General features: G+C 32.4%; 1 protein-coding gene across 10 annotated transcripts in view; it reads left to right on the forward strand.

The window, feature by feature from the left end:
- The window catches only part of LOC105250089 (probable Ras GTPase-activating protein), a 294,638-nt gene that overhangs the window by 209,062 nt on the left and 70,339 nt on the right, over nt 1-15,237 (forward strand). Inside the window, exon 2 of one of the 10 annotated variants that reach the window (XM_025407323.1) lies at nt 1,505-1,567. The exons of the other annotated variants lie outside the window; for them this stretch is intronic. Coding sequence (XP_025263108.1) covers nt 1,505-1,567 — 63 coding nt within the window. The remainder of the gene's footprint in view (nt 1-1,504; nt 1,568-15,237) is intronic. 10 annotated transcript variants of the gene reach the window in all.

Below are 15,237 nucleotides of genomic sequence, written 5' to 3' on the forward strand. Positions count from 1 at the left end.
CCAGTCGTGCATTCGATTGTAGAAGGAGGAAGGCAAAAAGAATGCAGGTTGTAATTAGCACGACCGCTTGGCGCGCGCAATTAGACGAAAGTGTCCACGTGCGACGAACGGATGCAACGTCTTACCTGCCAGCTAACCGTAGCTGTACATACTTGGCGCAGTCTCGGAACTTGCAGCGAGAATTGGAGCGTGATCTCTCTCTCTCTCTCTTTCTCTCTTGGATACGGTCGGAGAACATCCATTACGATCGTGCGACGCACTGTGAAAAAGCTGTCCCCGCGAAAAAGCCGCGAAACGGAGCCGCATAACAGAACCGGCGCGGCAGAACTTCTGGTTCTGTGGCCGCGGATGCGTGCAGTTTGATGCCTCTGTCGCGAATAGGGTCGCTATCAAGATGAAGTCACAGCGATGTTAATACGCGAAAAATCGATGCTGTAATATATCGTTAAGATGGTTCAACATTTTATAGAGATCGTTAATTAATATAAAATTTATTAAATTGATTAAATATGAAAATCGAAAAAATAAAATTATTATGTGAATATGTGCATATAAAATGATATTGAAATCTTTGTAATAGTAAAATTGTTTTCAACTGACAAAATTTAATTTAGGAGAAGTGTCTATATCGTATTAGAGGTTTAATCTTTTGTCGAACAAATTAATTTGTTATAAATCTTTTCATAACACAAAAGGTACGATTTAAATAAACAGTTTCCTAAATTATATCTGTCGGTTTCCAAAAAAATCATAAAATATCTCCCTTAAAAGTAATAAATTTGTAAATGGGGAAAATATGAGTGAAAAAAACAATCATTTACTAATACGTACTTATACATATTAAACAAATAAATGAACATCTAACATATAATAATTAAAAAATAACATATATTAATATTAATTTATATCTTATATTAAATCATATTTTAGTAATAATAAATAAGGAAAAGTTTATAAAAATATAATTATTAAATAATATATTTATAAGCAATAATTTTGAGACAATAAATAATTTTTGCTTTCTTCTCCATAAGAAATTTTATGGCGATATAATTTAGAAAATATAATCAGTTTATTTATAAATATCAATTTAATAAATCTTTAATAAATGTAATATATACGTAAATTAATATAAAAAATTTTATAACTGTATGTAAAAAATTTTAAACCTAGTAAAATACAAAAGTACAGAAAACTGCATTAGTAGATTATCAGCTAAAATAAATTGGTCAAAAGTTACATCAACCGTATCTAACTTTTTTAAAGGTTTATAGTACGCATAAAATAGAATGTACAACTTGAAGATTTTTTATATTTTTTATTGTTTATTTATTTCATATATTTTTTTTAAATATGTTGTTATCAATTATATAAAAAATTGATAAAGTTTGATTATAAGATTAGTGATGATGATACAAGCAAATTTTCCCTAATATTATTTCAATTTTAAGAATTTTATTTAGTAACATTTGGAATAATTTAATATGATTCTCTTCTGTTTCAGGTGAGTCTAAAAGCAGATCCTTACCTAGAACTGCTCGACTAGAACGAGACCGTAATGTTCGAGGTAAAGTGTCGAGCGATAATATATTCTATTTTGGTATAATTTGTTGGATAATATATTATTTTTATAATATATTATCCAAAATTATATATTTTTAATATATTATTAATATCTATTATTTTTCTATTTTTTATTATTAAATTTCGTCGATTATTTTTCCTTTTTGTCTCACGTAAAACAAAATATGTGAGATTAATTAAAAAAATTAATTGCAAAAATTACGATGTATCAAAACCGGGAATTAAAACCTTGTAAACGTGATACATCTTTTATTAATGTCTTAATTATAATTGAGCAAGTCAATCTATATTCTTTTAACATTTTTGCTTATGTTGAATTCATCATTTTAACATGCGGCCTACACTTGTCGCCTCTGTAATTTCTACAAAGAACAATACTCGTTGAATAAGATGACAATGATCGTTTACAATAGCGACTACATATATAATACGTTGCAAGAGAAAAAAAATCGTGTCTTTGTCTTTGTCAACTTTGCCTTGACGCTTTGGCTTGAAAGAAGGATAGTGTTCTAAATATAAGTACTTGAATGCATGATATGTTAATTCAAGTAAATGTTACGATAATATATCTTTACAGAAGTGTCATTCTGTAAAGTCTCCGATTAGTAATACATAGAAACTTTTATAATATACTATAATATTGGTATAATAGTAATAAAACAGGATGCGATACGATGCGACGCAAATATAACATATTAATTAGCAAATTAATTATAAAAAATATGAAAGAATTCTTTCATATTTTATGAATGATATCATAAATTCAATTTACATTATGCAACTAGGATATAATGCAAGATGACGTCAATTACAACGGTAATAGAGAGAGAAAGTGCAATGACAATGCACATTCTCCATTTCTGATTCGCTGCCGTGTATCTGTAACGGACATTGTCAAGTATACACACTATCATATCGAAGATAAATCGATTGCAAGGCCGGAATCTCGTAGGCGCAAAAATAATGAGTGGATTAATTCATTAGACAATCAATTAAGCGCGCAAATACCTTGACATTCTTGTTAGTCTTATAAATAATAATCATCTTGCTAATCAACGAATAATGATGCTGTTGTAGAAGTATAAAAAAATTTGTTAATCAATCTGTTTAATATGCGACTTTAAATTCTTTAGAAAAGAAAATAGAAAATAATTATTTTTGGCAGAAAAACAAATTTGCTAATTAAGACTTTAATATTTATAAAGGATCTTTAAAAAGATTTACATTGAAAGTGCAAGAAGAAACATCCATCCGATTTATATGCTATCTCTGATTTTTTCATTTCGAGAGTTTCCTCGCATTTTTTATTCTTTACATTCGCAATTGCGTTACCCGAATCAGCGATATGAGAATGGAATTTATAAGGGGTACGTGCTGACGAGTTTTTTGCATACTTTCCTGATATTTTCTTCTAGCACATTCGTACTGTAAAAATTTAATTATTCTTTGGTCAGCTAAATTAAATTTTTTCCGTTTACTGCATTTTACTGCGGTTTGATCCAAAAAACTTGATAATTTTATCATAGCAATATTATTATTTGCACTATTATTTATATTATTCGTAATATTCTTATAATATTAATAATATTTTTAGCAATATTACTTATATTATTCATAATATTCTCGCAGTTAGAGAAAGGTTCATGAAATTAATATAAAGATTTTCTAATTAAGATCGGCAGCGAATCAACTAATCGATTCAAATAATAGCATTTTACAAAAGAAATAAATATGTATATATAATACACATATTTTGTGCAGTGTTTAAAAATCGATTATATGGAATTATAGATTTTATGAATTGTATGGATTATATGGAAAAAATCGATTGTAAAAAGGATACATTTTATTACTATGAAATATTAAATATTTATGTTTTGATATTTTTTTTAGATTAGAATATTATTTTAGGAAGAGAAAATATGTAAGAAAGATATACATTATCAAACGTTGGATACCCCAGAAACTGTATTTGACGTAGAATGTAACTTTATCGGCATCGCATGCTCGATACAAGAGAAAGGTAGACTAGCACGTAGCGTCAGAGACGGTTTATGTCTGAAACGGTGCAGCGGTATTAAGCTGGTGTTGGGTAAAACAGAAATCTACAATCAGCAACATATGACATTTAACATATGACATTCACAACTTAAAATTATATATAATATATTTCTTAAAATTTTAAAACTAGATATAAAGTCGACGTAATATTTTCTTAAATTATTTTTTTTCCTTTTTTGACATATACTTGAGAAAGTTGGAAATCATCTAAATAATAAAAATAATAAATTTATTATCATAAACAAAGTCAGGAACAAAAAGAGATATATGAATAAATCAATAAGAAAATTTATAATTTGTTGTCATTAAATTTTATTAAACTTATTAATCTCTTTGCAACAACTTATATTAAACTGTTACATTTGAAATTATAAATAAATAATTATGCATTTCTCAGATGCAGAAACTAAATTTTTTCGCGCAACACTCTTGATGAATTTCTATAAAAAAAATTATTTCTATTTTATTGATGGAAAAATATAGAGGCTAACGATCAAGGCATACGAGATATCTCGTTAAGTATTAATGATAATTACCGCGTATCGACTACGGGACCTATTCATTTCGAGAACTCGACATGCTTGAACTCATCATGTCGAGCTTTCCACGTCGGATTCTTTCAACGCGTATGCTCGTCATGTCGTGGATGAAGAGCCATTTAACGGTCGTGCATCCCCTACAAGGCAAGCGATGAAGATCACGGTCGATCTTCGTATATGGCCGTCCATTCGGATCATTGACCGTGCGAGGTGATACCGTATTCTTCAGCTTGACGCTCCGCGTACGCAGGCAAATCAATTTCCACTTAAAGTCCGCTTAAAGTCCGCTTCCTACTTGTTCCGCCCGTAAATGCGTTACGTCTTTTTATCCATCCGCAATCTATCCTTGCTTATGCCCGCACGACGGCCGGTTAGGATCGCGTGACTTTTACTGGGATTGCTTCTCGCGCTGGTTAACGATCTCGAGAGGTTCCCGCTATTCATTAAGCGCACCCCCGCGGAAATTAAGCGCCCGCCTCTTACGATGATCTCTATCCGAGCGTCCAAGCCGGTGGTCTCTATCATTCATATCCGCGGTTTTCCTCGGTTTCACCGCGAATCTAATTGCGAAAGTCTGATGAGAGATCGTTCGAGACTACTGTTACTTCTTGGATGCATAGTTTGAGAGAATCCATTATAATAATTGCCCCCAGGCTTGAATATTAAAATCGTTAGCCATTTTGATAAAATAATTATTTAATCTTAATAAGTAAATTATTTAATCCTAATAATTTTTTTATCTTTGCACTTTTTTGAATTTACCTCATTCCAATTAATTAAAAATTTGGCAAAAAAGATGAAATCAAAATTGTATGTATTTTATTGATATTTTTCCGGGCGAAAAAATTGAATATTATTTTAAAAAGTCACTCGTATATTTTCTAAATTTTTCATTCTCCTGTCTTCTTTAGAATATTTTCTTAGAATATTTTCAGCGCATTTTACTGATGTTCTAAGAATGATAAATGCTAGATTTTACGTGTACAAGATATAAACGATGCTTCATATAATTAACAGCAGTCGAGTTGAATTAAATATTACGTAATTTGCTTGAAAACAAATAAGTGGTAGATACGTCAGCAATAATATCGATCGCCTTGTCGGAGCTGTAACATCGCATTAACACACCATTCCATGGTTATACCTTCCACTCTTAAATCTCATTTCTTTCCCACGTTTCGTCTGCCAACCTTCATCTATCTTTCAGCAAAGTAACGCGCTTATTCAACGCTATAATATTATCCCGCCTAAATGCCCTTAGATCTTCCACTTCGCGCTAAGTGGCTTTTGCTGCGCGGTAGTCATATCCTAGAAAAATTTATCCGCTTGCGGTTAACTTATGAGTGCGGTAGAGGCCGTAATTTCATAGAACTTGGTTTATATAAATAGCCCGGTGTATACTTAACGACAAACAAGAAATAGCAAGAATACAGCGGTTCACTTGGGGAATATAACGTTATTAAAAACGCGCGTTCAATGTTTACACAGTGTATTTTAATGAAATCTCATGATTTATTATTTGCTTTTACTTGGACATTGAATAATTAATAATAATATGTTGCGAAAGATAAATTTTTGATTGATCTACGCCGTGTTTTCGTTCGTTCCATTGATTGACAGCAGAATGAAAAATTGAATACAGAAACATAGAAGAGGGCAATATCGAGAGAGGCCTGTATATTCTAACAATGAGATTCTGCAATGTCACGAACATCATGGCGCATAATGTGCTCTTACGCCGTGAAAGAGAGAGAAAGTGTTATAACAGAGCTTACACAACGATATTGAATGATCGCGTTGCCAACACCCGCGATTTCGCGCTCGCAAATTAAAGATTAATTCTATTTTTCAATTTGTATGAATAATTGTTAGCGGACGCAATAAACGATTTTTTTCGCTATTATTCATTTATTACTTTTTATTTTTATATTATATACAAGTAAAAAATAATAAATAAATTTGTAAAATGTATAAATTTTAAATTATTTTGATTTAAAAATTCTCTACATATTTTTGTTTTTAAATTTTTAAAATCCCTGTAGTGATTGTACGTATATTTTGTTTTCGATAAGCTATATATTATATTCTTCCTCTCTCTGTGAATCAGAAATATACTTTCCTAAAATCTTGGATGTATGAGGATAATTGAAATAAATTATATATTCATGTTAAAATAAAAAATAAGAATAGAAAATATTTCAAAAGAATAGAAAATAAATTAGAAAGTCGTGATCCACAAGTGAGGGTTCTCTAAAGATAATACTCGTATGTTCAGTGACCTTTTTCCCTTTTCATTAGGTCTTCGCCATATTAGATATCGCGTCTGTTCAGCTTATGTTCAACGTAACGTAGTGTATCCCTGTTTTTCTTATAAGTTTCTTATTACTGAGAATATTCCCGTGCTCTCCGCTTACATGTGATATATATATATATATATATATTCCATCGTCTTGTCTCTCATCTTTTTTGATTTCGTTAAGCATCTCATATCCTATTCCTTCATCTTTTTTTCTCCAACTACTGTCTAAACCAAAAAAACTATTCATTTTGGATTCTTTCAATGTACACTAATAGTAAGATAATTTCCCTTCTTTTTGATTGAAGAAGAGAACATAACACGTCGTAAAAACGTTTTACCTTTCTCTTTTTCCATGATTATATGATCAAAATAAAATTTGTACTAAAAGAAATGTTTGTCTTAAATCAAATTTCAAGATATTTTGTCGTTTAAAATTGTGAGATTAATTTATAGATATTTTATTATACAAGTAAAGTTAAAACGCAAATATTTTTACTGGACATTAATTACAGATTTAATAAATAAAAATAAAGATGAGAGATGTTTGTGATTATTCCCTCTATCATAATTTTTTATCACTGCTAATTAAACTAAAATCAAATTATGTAATATATATAATGAGGAAGCAAATCGAAGACACGCAGTTTATGCGAATCACGCGTTGCACTACTCGATATGCTCTGGCAAAAAGCGATTTACCGCTCGTCATAATTATCGCGCATAAATTACAGTGCAATCGCCCTACACTACACATCGATACGAACTTGTAGTGAATTTATACCTGCCGACGATACCGGAGATACAAACGTTTCCAGGACACACCCTATATCTCCGGAGCGCGATATCCTGAAAATGATAAAAAGAACCATCATCACCAAGCAATGTACCTGGCCTTAGCCAAAGTTTATGTCCCGAACATAACTGTTAACTGCTGACGATGTTCCTCCACTAATTATTCCACGTTAAATCACTCTCGAACCGCAACAAGGTATCGATCCAAACACGGATGCCGAAGATAAAATACAAGGGATAAAAAAATAATAGCCAAAAGCACATTATAATCATTATTACTAATCAATTTGAGCATTAGCTCGATTAATAAAAAGTAGAAAACATTTTTATATTGATAAAAATATTATATATATTTTTTTATTTGAAGAAATATAATTCAAACATTTGCAGCTTTTGCATCAAAATAAAATAATTATTTAACAATTATAGGCGATACTGAGTTCTTAATAAAAATAAATATTTTCGCCATAATGTATAAATATTATAATTTTGCGTATCTTTCTCTTCTCACAAATTTATTAATAAAAATTTTCAATCCAGTTTTCATCGAGAATAAAATAAAAAATATCCATCAATTCTTTTTATACAAAATCATGCGTAATAATAATAGCAATATATTGTATATAATTTTTCAATGAATAACAATGATAATTTAGCTTGTAATTCTTAGGAAAATATATTTAAAAACGCTTTAAATTACATTAACAAGAGAGGAAACTTTTTGAAAGCAACAATTTACCTTTCAAGTCCTGCACTTCAAACATTGCGTCACCTTTATCAGCTGTGCGCGGAATACCAAAAGAAATGGTTAAACGCTTACGAACAGCATCCGTAAATTTATTCCTCGCGTCGAAGAGAGCATTCCGACTCGGAGAGGCGCGTGGAATTTTTATCTCGTGGACGAGATACGACAGATAAAGGTTGGAGCCGGGGATGCTGGCGAGGAACGCGCGACACGGCTACTTTAGACACGGTGGCACGTTGCCATTTTTTTCTCCTTTATTCAGGACCCGTCGTCGCGACGCCGCGAATGTGTTCGATGCAAATGCATGCGCGTTCGCCTTCGGGGAGCGGAGGTAAACGGAAGCCGCGCGCTCGTACACCGTTATATTTCCTGCCCGACGCCGAGCGTTCCGGCGCCTCTGCCACGTGCGTCCGTATTAATTCACGCGAGCGTTCCCCATGCAAATCCCGCCGCCCGGGGCCGTGTGCCGCTTTCAAGCCCGGAATAAAGCGCCTTCTGGGAACGCGCGAGCTTTATTCCACCGAGCTTCTTGAAGCCGAAGCGCGAACTGGCTCTTGGTGACCGTTAAATTGCACGAGAATCATCCTTCTCTGAAGATCTTAATGTACGACGTATGAAACAATATTCTAATATTCTTCTCTATTAATGCTTACAATTAGAATCTAATTTCTCGCCAGTAATCTCCAGTAATGGTGTCAAGTAGGTTAAATATTTAATAATATCTATAAATATTCCTTGTTTTATATTTTTTTATTTTCTCAATTTTATTCTCGCTATTGATTTACCTTCTTTATATTTTTACTTTCTGCATGTCTGCTGGTGTATTTTTTCTTTTTGTATATTAAAAAGATTTTCGTTTTTGTTTAGTAAATAATTAAATCAAAATTTCTATAGATTTTTAATATATAAATAAATGAAATAAAATTTCCAAGTTTCTCATATACATGAAAAACGTAATTATACTATATATATGTAATTATATTACATTAAATTTAATTACATAAATTACAAACACTTTTTCATAAAAAGAGAAAAAACATGTTATAAAAGAAATCGTTTATCTTTCTTTTTATGCCCTCTATTAATGAAATTATTTTATGTATTTTTACATACAAATTATTTTAGAAATATTTAATTTAATAATAAGAAAGGATTAATGCGGTTTACATAAATTATTTCACGTAGTAATGTACGTGGACATGTTGAATATAGAATCCAGCAATCCATTGGAAATGCAGAAGCTGCCGGGTATTTCGGTCCAATTTTAGATTCTGTTACCGAGCAGACATACCCCCGGCGTATTTCGGCATATTATGTTCGACGTTCCGGAAATAAAGCCGCCTTCCAACATCGAGCGAACGAGCGAGCATTTACATGCAATGACTTCCGGTTGGCTCGCCGACGTTTTGTTTATTTCCGTCGTTCGCGATCGTTGCACGCGGAGAATCACAAAGTAAAAGTGTTTGATTATACGACTCGATGTGCGGAAAGGGAATATTGATTTGCTACGTGATACATTCGTATCGCATCGTTCGATGAAACGTACTTTCAAACACGAAAATGCTATTTTTGGAGTGCAGTTAATTAACGTGACGCGTTATCAGTTTTCTACTTGATTTTTATTTTAGAATATTCGTGTGTACATAGATTATATACATTGCTTTTGGGCCTTCGTAGTCACTTGCGCTTTTAATTTTCTTTTAGAAACTTCGGCCAGCCAGGCCTCCTTCGTACCCAGAAATAGTCCCGGTGGTCTTTCATCGATTTTTTCATTATACCTTTCCCATTTTTTCATAAAGTACCTTCCCAAGTCACACTGAGGCCATGGTTTAGTCTTACAAGATTCCTCTATTGTGAAATAAAACATAAAGAGAATGCATTAGCCAGAAATTCAGACTACTATCTGATATAAAACTGTATTAATAATAAGTGATATTTCTAATCTCTCTCTGGATTTAAATAATAACTTTAATATATTATTATATAATTTCTGGAGTACACATTTTTTAAAATATTTTTCTTATTTGCCAAATCATAAGAAGGATAAATTAATTAGAGAAATTATGCTTTGTGTGGCCGAATTTTTTCGAGCAAAGTGTGTTTGGAAAATTGCGACTGTTTGACTATTTCGTATTCGCTTTGCTATTATACGCTTCATGCATACTGCCGCATAAAGTGCGCGAGCAATCGTATTGGAGGCCATTCCGACGATAACAGTCGCAATCGGTATAAAGTATACCCCCACGCAGTTCTATCGATTTGACTTTTTTAAGGCGCCTCTTTTTGCAACTGATTTTTGCAAAAGATTTTTGCGGTTTAACGCTAGACGCTGCTAGTTTCGATGCTTGTTTTCTTCGATCTTTGTCAGAACACAAGTCTGTTTCCTGAAAGCACAATATTTCGATCGTTATTGTTAGCCATTAGGTATATATAATCCCGAACACAATTGTTTACAATTATTCGCAGACATATTTCGTTTTTGCATATTATTTAATTTAATAGACGACATTTATAGATGTATTAATTTTTGAAATTTTAAGAATGTACAGAAAATATTATTTTGAATTATTTTAAAATAACGAATTATTCGTTTTTGCCGTCTATTAAATTAAATAATTTGTTAAATGTCGTCTATTAAATTAAATAATTTATGCAAAAACGAAATATTCGTTAATATTTTGTTTTTGCATAAATTATTTAATTTAATAGACGACATTTACAGATGTATTAATTTTTGAAATTTTAAGAATGTACAGAAAATATTATTTTAAATTATTTTAAAATAACGTTATAATATTTTCTTATTTTCAACATTTTCATTTATTATATAAAAATACGAGGAAATGAAAAGACGAGGAAAATATTTTTACATTAACAATTTAATAAAATGCAATATATTTTTACACAAAATCCTTTTCAAAAATAGAAATATATTAATTTTCTAATTTTTGCTCATGTTAATTTCTCAATTTTACAAGTATTATTCTAGATATAATAAAACTTGAGTTTGATTGTGATTTATCGACTCCATTTCGATTTGCATTTAATTGATCTGTTCCACACTCCGTTTACGCTCAATGCAGTTGTCCACGCTTTTCTTTTTTTAAGATAGTTTGCAAGAATGGCAGGACGCATTCGTCCTGCAGACCGTTTCTTTTGGACCGACAGATCTCGTATTTCTCTAGTAGATGAATGGGAATGTGTTTTTTGTAGCGAGCTATCAAGTCCTGCGAACTAGACAAGGGCGACGTCTCTTTGGAAATTCTTCCAAGAATTAAGCAAGCGTCTCTAGAAGCTGTTGCTGATCTCTGACACGTGAATGCTTTGTCCGATTTCGCGGATTTCACTCGCGTGACCTCGGTTCGCAGCATCCGCTCCGATACTGGACACTGAAGTTGTTGTTCGTCGAGGCTTCGTTGATCATCTTTGCCGACAAATGTCGCATCTGACGCAGAAGATTTCGCGTAAAGGAAATCTTTGCAAGCCTCCTTGATTGTCGTTTGTACTGGATGACAACAACTAGTTGGATAAATTTGTCTTGTAAATCTCTTCAAGGATTTCTTTGAAGAACTTGATATCTCGGAAGGATCGGCACCGTTTCGACACGTCATTTGAGAAAATGTATCATCCATCTCCGAGGAAATATCAATTTCCTGATCTGAACATGCAAATTTGCAATCTGGAGGAGACCTAGTCGCTTTCAATTTTTGACGTGAAACATCTGTATCTGAATATTGAGCAGACAAAAAATCTTTGCAAGGTGTTACAGCACACTTGATGAAAATCACTGACTGATCACGCGATCTATCATCGCAATAGGATGTTTCCAAAATTTTTTTCGATGTCGCTATTTTTGAAATTGCATCATCGAATTGTTCCTCGTCTCTGTCGATCTCTAGGGTCACGGTAGAAACAGCTTTTTTCGGTAATTTATCAGTCAAAGCTATCGAATCATCGGTGCAATCTTGAGATTTTAAAATATGAGATGCTGGAAGACCCCGAGAACAAACATCAATCGAGTCGATCCATTGCTTCATGTCTTGGCATCGCGATGTCATCCTGAAGATAAAAGAAATCGATTTCGAAAAAAATTGTTTAGCTTCGCACATGATTCCATTTCGAAGCAGTCGCAAATAAAAATAATACGCAAGTATAAATTTATATATTATTTCAAATATTTTATTTATGATTCTTTAACATCTTGCGGACAATATCAATTACATATCATCCAAATCATATTCCTATTTTCTTATAAATTATCTTTATATTTTTTTTTGACATCGTCTTTTATGACATTTTTTTATCTAATTATTTCAAATTATTTTGATGGGAAAAATTAGAAATTTATATGCGTAAGACATCTTTCTTTAAAATGTTTTTTTACTCGGCGGTTCCTCAAGATGTCAAATGAATTTTTTTTTGATAAATCGCATCAAGTCGCGCAGTTTCATACCTTGAAGATGGATCGAATGTTGATCTCGTTTTCACGGGCAGACACGAATTCCGAGCGGTCGCTTCGGCGGGTACCTGGACAATCCGGACCACCGGTCGATCAGCTTCCAACCGACATTCTAGTACGATGCATCCCGATGGATACCGCGAATACTGATAGCAGGTGGGCAGCGTGGTCGACGGACATTCAAGGTCGCGAGACTATCGGGGATCGAATTACATACAGGTCGTATCGCGTGTACCTGACCTTATGACGCGACTTTATCCCCCCTGTCTCAGGGGCGAGAGGGGGATCGCCCTTAAGATCCCTATTCGAAAATCTCCATGCACCTTTGTCGATAAATTTCGCATTAAATTGTCGTGGTTTTCGCGAGAGGGAAAAAATCGCGGGACCTTTGCGAAGTAGTTTTTCAAGGCCGCGATACGTCCTACGCTTAAGCTCGAATTACACTCGCGTCTCGTATCGCTCGGCCACTTAGATCAGTGACTATACTGTTGTTGGCTCTTGTTAACCGGTGGACAAGTATTTTTTTTTTTTTGCAGAATAACATCTGCCTGCGATTGCACAAATTGTGAATCTTTGCGACGTCTCAGTACGCGTTAGTTTTAGTTTACATTTAACAACTATATGCTTAAGTAATATATGATCTATTTTTATTCATGGATAATGTTTGATATTTAGCACACTGAGGAAAAAATTATCTTGAAATAAAAAAATTTTAGTTAACTCAAGAAAGCTATTTATTCGGTGATTACTAATCACGTATTTACTTGTATTCAAAACGTCTGTTTGCTTAAGTTAAGTATTTATTTACATATGTTTAAAAAATATATATGCTTAAAAAATATAATTTTTAATTAAATATTTTTATTTTAATTTTACAAAATATTTATTAAAATGCATTTTTTATTTCCAAAAATTTAAAATTTTTTAATTTAAAAAAATAATATATTTAATTTAATAAATTAGTATATATTTTACGAAAATAGTATTTAAATATAAAAAATATATAAATGAAAATAATGTACTTAATATAACATGCATATTTAATTAAAATTAAATGCTTTTGCTTAAATGAAATAAACAATTCCTTCCATTTAAAGCAAAAGTTTCAAGAAAACAAATTTATTTGATTTAAAAAAATTTTTCCCTCAGTGCAGCAATATCTTATTTAATATTTATTATTGAAATTTTATTGTGTTTGAAGTAGAAAGTGATATAACTGGCAGCGGCGTCAATTTAAAAGAAAAGCGTCTTTCGATTATTAATATTGACAATGCAAGCACAATTGCGCCTTGATTGCAATTGTGTGACAAATTGAGATTTTAATTATCGACTCTGGAAAATACCGCGTGACGAAGTGACGGCTTCACGGTCGTCACTTCGTCTATTTGTGCGAGTTAATGAACGGAGAAGACTGCAAAGACGGATAAGAAAGTGAGGAGCGGAATAGGACAGACACAAAAAAATGAAGACAATCGCGCAGACATGTCAAGCTAGCTGTCTGTGTCTGTAGAAAGAAAATCCGCGGAGAACGTACGAAAAACAGGAAAGAACGCAACGCGAGAGGAATCTCCCTCTTGCGATGACTCATTTACGGTTACGTGTGTCACCTCGAATTAACAGAGGCGGTCTGCGAAATTTCTTTTTCCGCATTTAACTCGCGAGCGGAATATGAAGGAGCTGTTCAGCCTTTCTGTCGCATCATAGTGAGAACGAAAAGAACCTCGTAATTCATTAAGCGCTGTTTTTCGAATGAATCACGCCATTCAGTAACTCTTGAAACTTTAAGAGAGTCGTGTGCAACGAACCAAGTCTTTGTTTAGTATTTTTTAAGATAATGATATATATTATTTTAAAAAGCATGATGATTATCTTGATAAAATAATATATAATTAAATATATATACACGTACGATTTTATTTTCTAATATAATTAGAAAGGAACAAGATAATTCTCTCTGGCTTATATAGCAATTAAAAAATTATATGATGAAATAATTATATTAATTTTCTTACTCGAGAAGCTTTCAATGATTTATCAGTTTTATCACGAAAGCCGGGCGTACTTTCACTTTCCGGATTTTGCCTAAAAAATACATATTATTATAAATATAATAAGAGATATAATAAATATAATAAATATAAAATATAATAAATATAAAATATAATAAAAATAATATAATTATATATATTTATTTAAAAATTTTTAAACATCTTAAACTCGAAAAAGGCTAAAAGTTCTGTTCTATTCTATACTAATGACTGAAAGTGGCATGTGCAATGATTATGATGATCGGTACATTAAGGTGTAAGGCCGGAATAATTGCTAACAATGCCGGTCGCAAAAGTTGCTTCGCGGTACGTGATCACGAATGCGATTCTTATTGTCGAATTTTGCACTGGTCAGTAAACTGGTCCGTCTGTCCGTCCGTCCATCCATCGATTCAAATCCCGGAATAAGTATGCTACCCAATGTCCGGCAAACATATGCAAATCGCTTCACCCTTTCGCTTTGCCCTACGGTAAAAAGAAGCTGTACCGATGTTACAGCTGCCCCGTATGATTCGGCTTCGTATAAACTCTTTCGCTCGATTTCATACGACTGCGTCCCCCCTGCATTACACTTTGGGGCTCGGTAATGAATAATCATTTGTAACGAAAGGGATGACGATGATGTGTGATTTTTGCATGGGATATTAATGGGTCATTTATGATGTGCACGCGCTGCGCAAAAAATTCATTGTCGTTAAAGAGACATCATT

The sequence above is a fragment of the Camponotus floridanus genome, unplaced genomic scaffold (genome assembly GCF_003227725.1).
Source record: "Camponotus floridanus strain SB8 unplaced genomic scaffold, Cflo_v7.5 scaffold17, whole genome shotgun sequence".
Lineage (NCBI taxonomy): Eukaryota > Metazoa > Arthropoda > Insecta > Hymenoptera > Formicidae > Camponotus > Camponotus floridanus.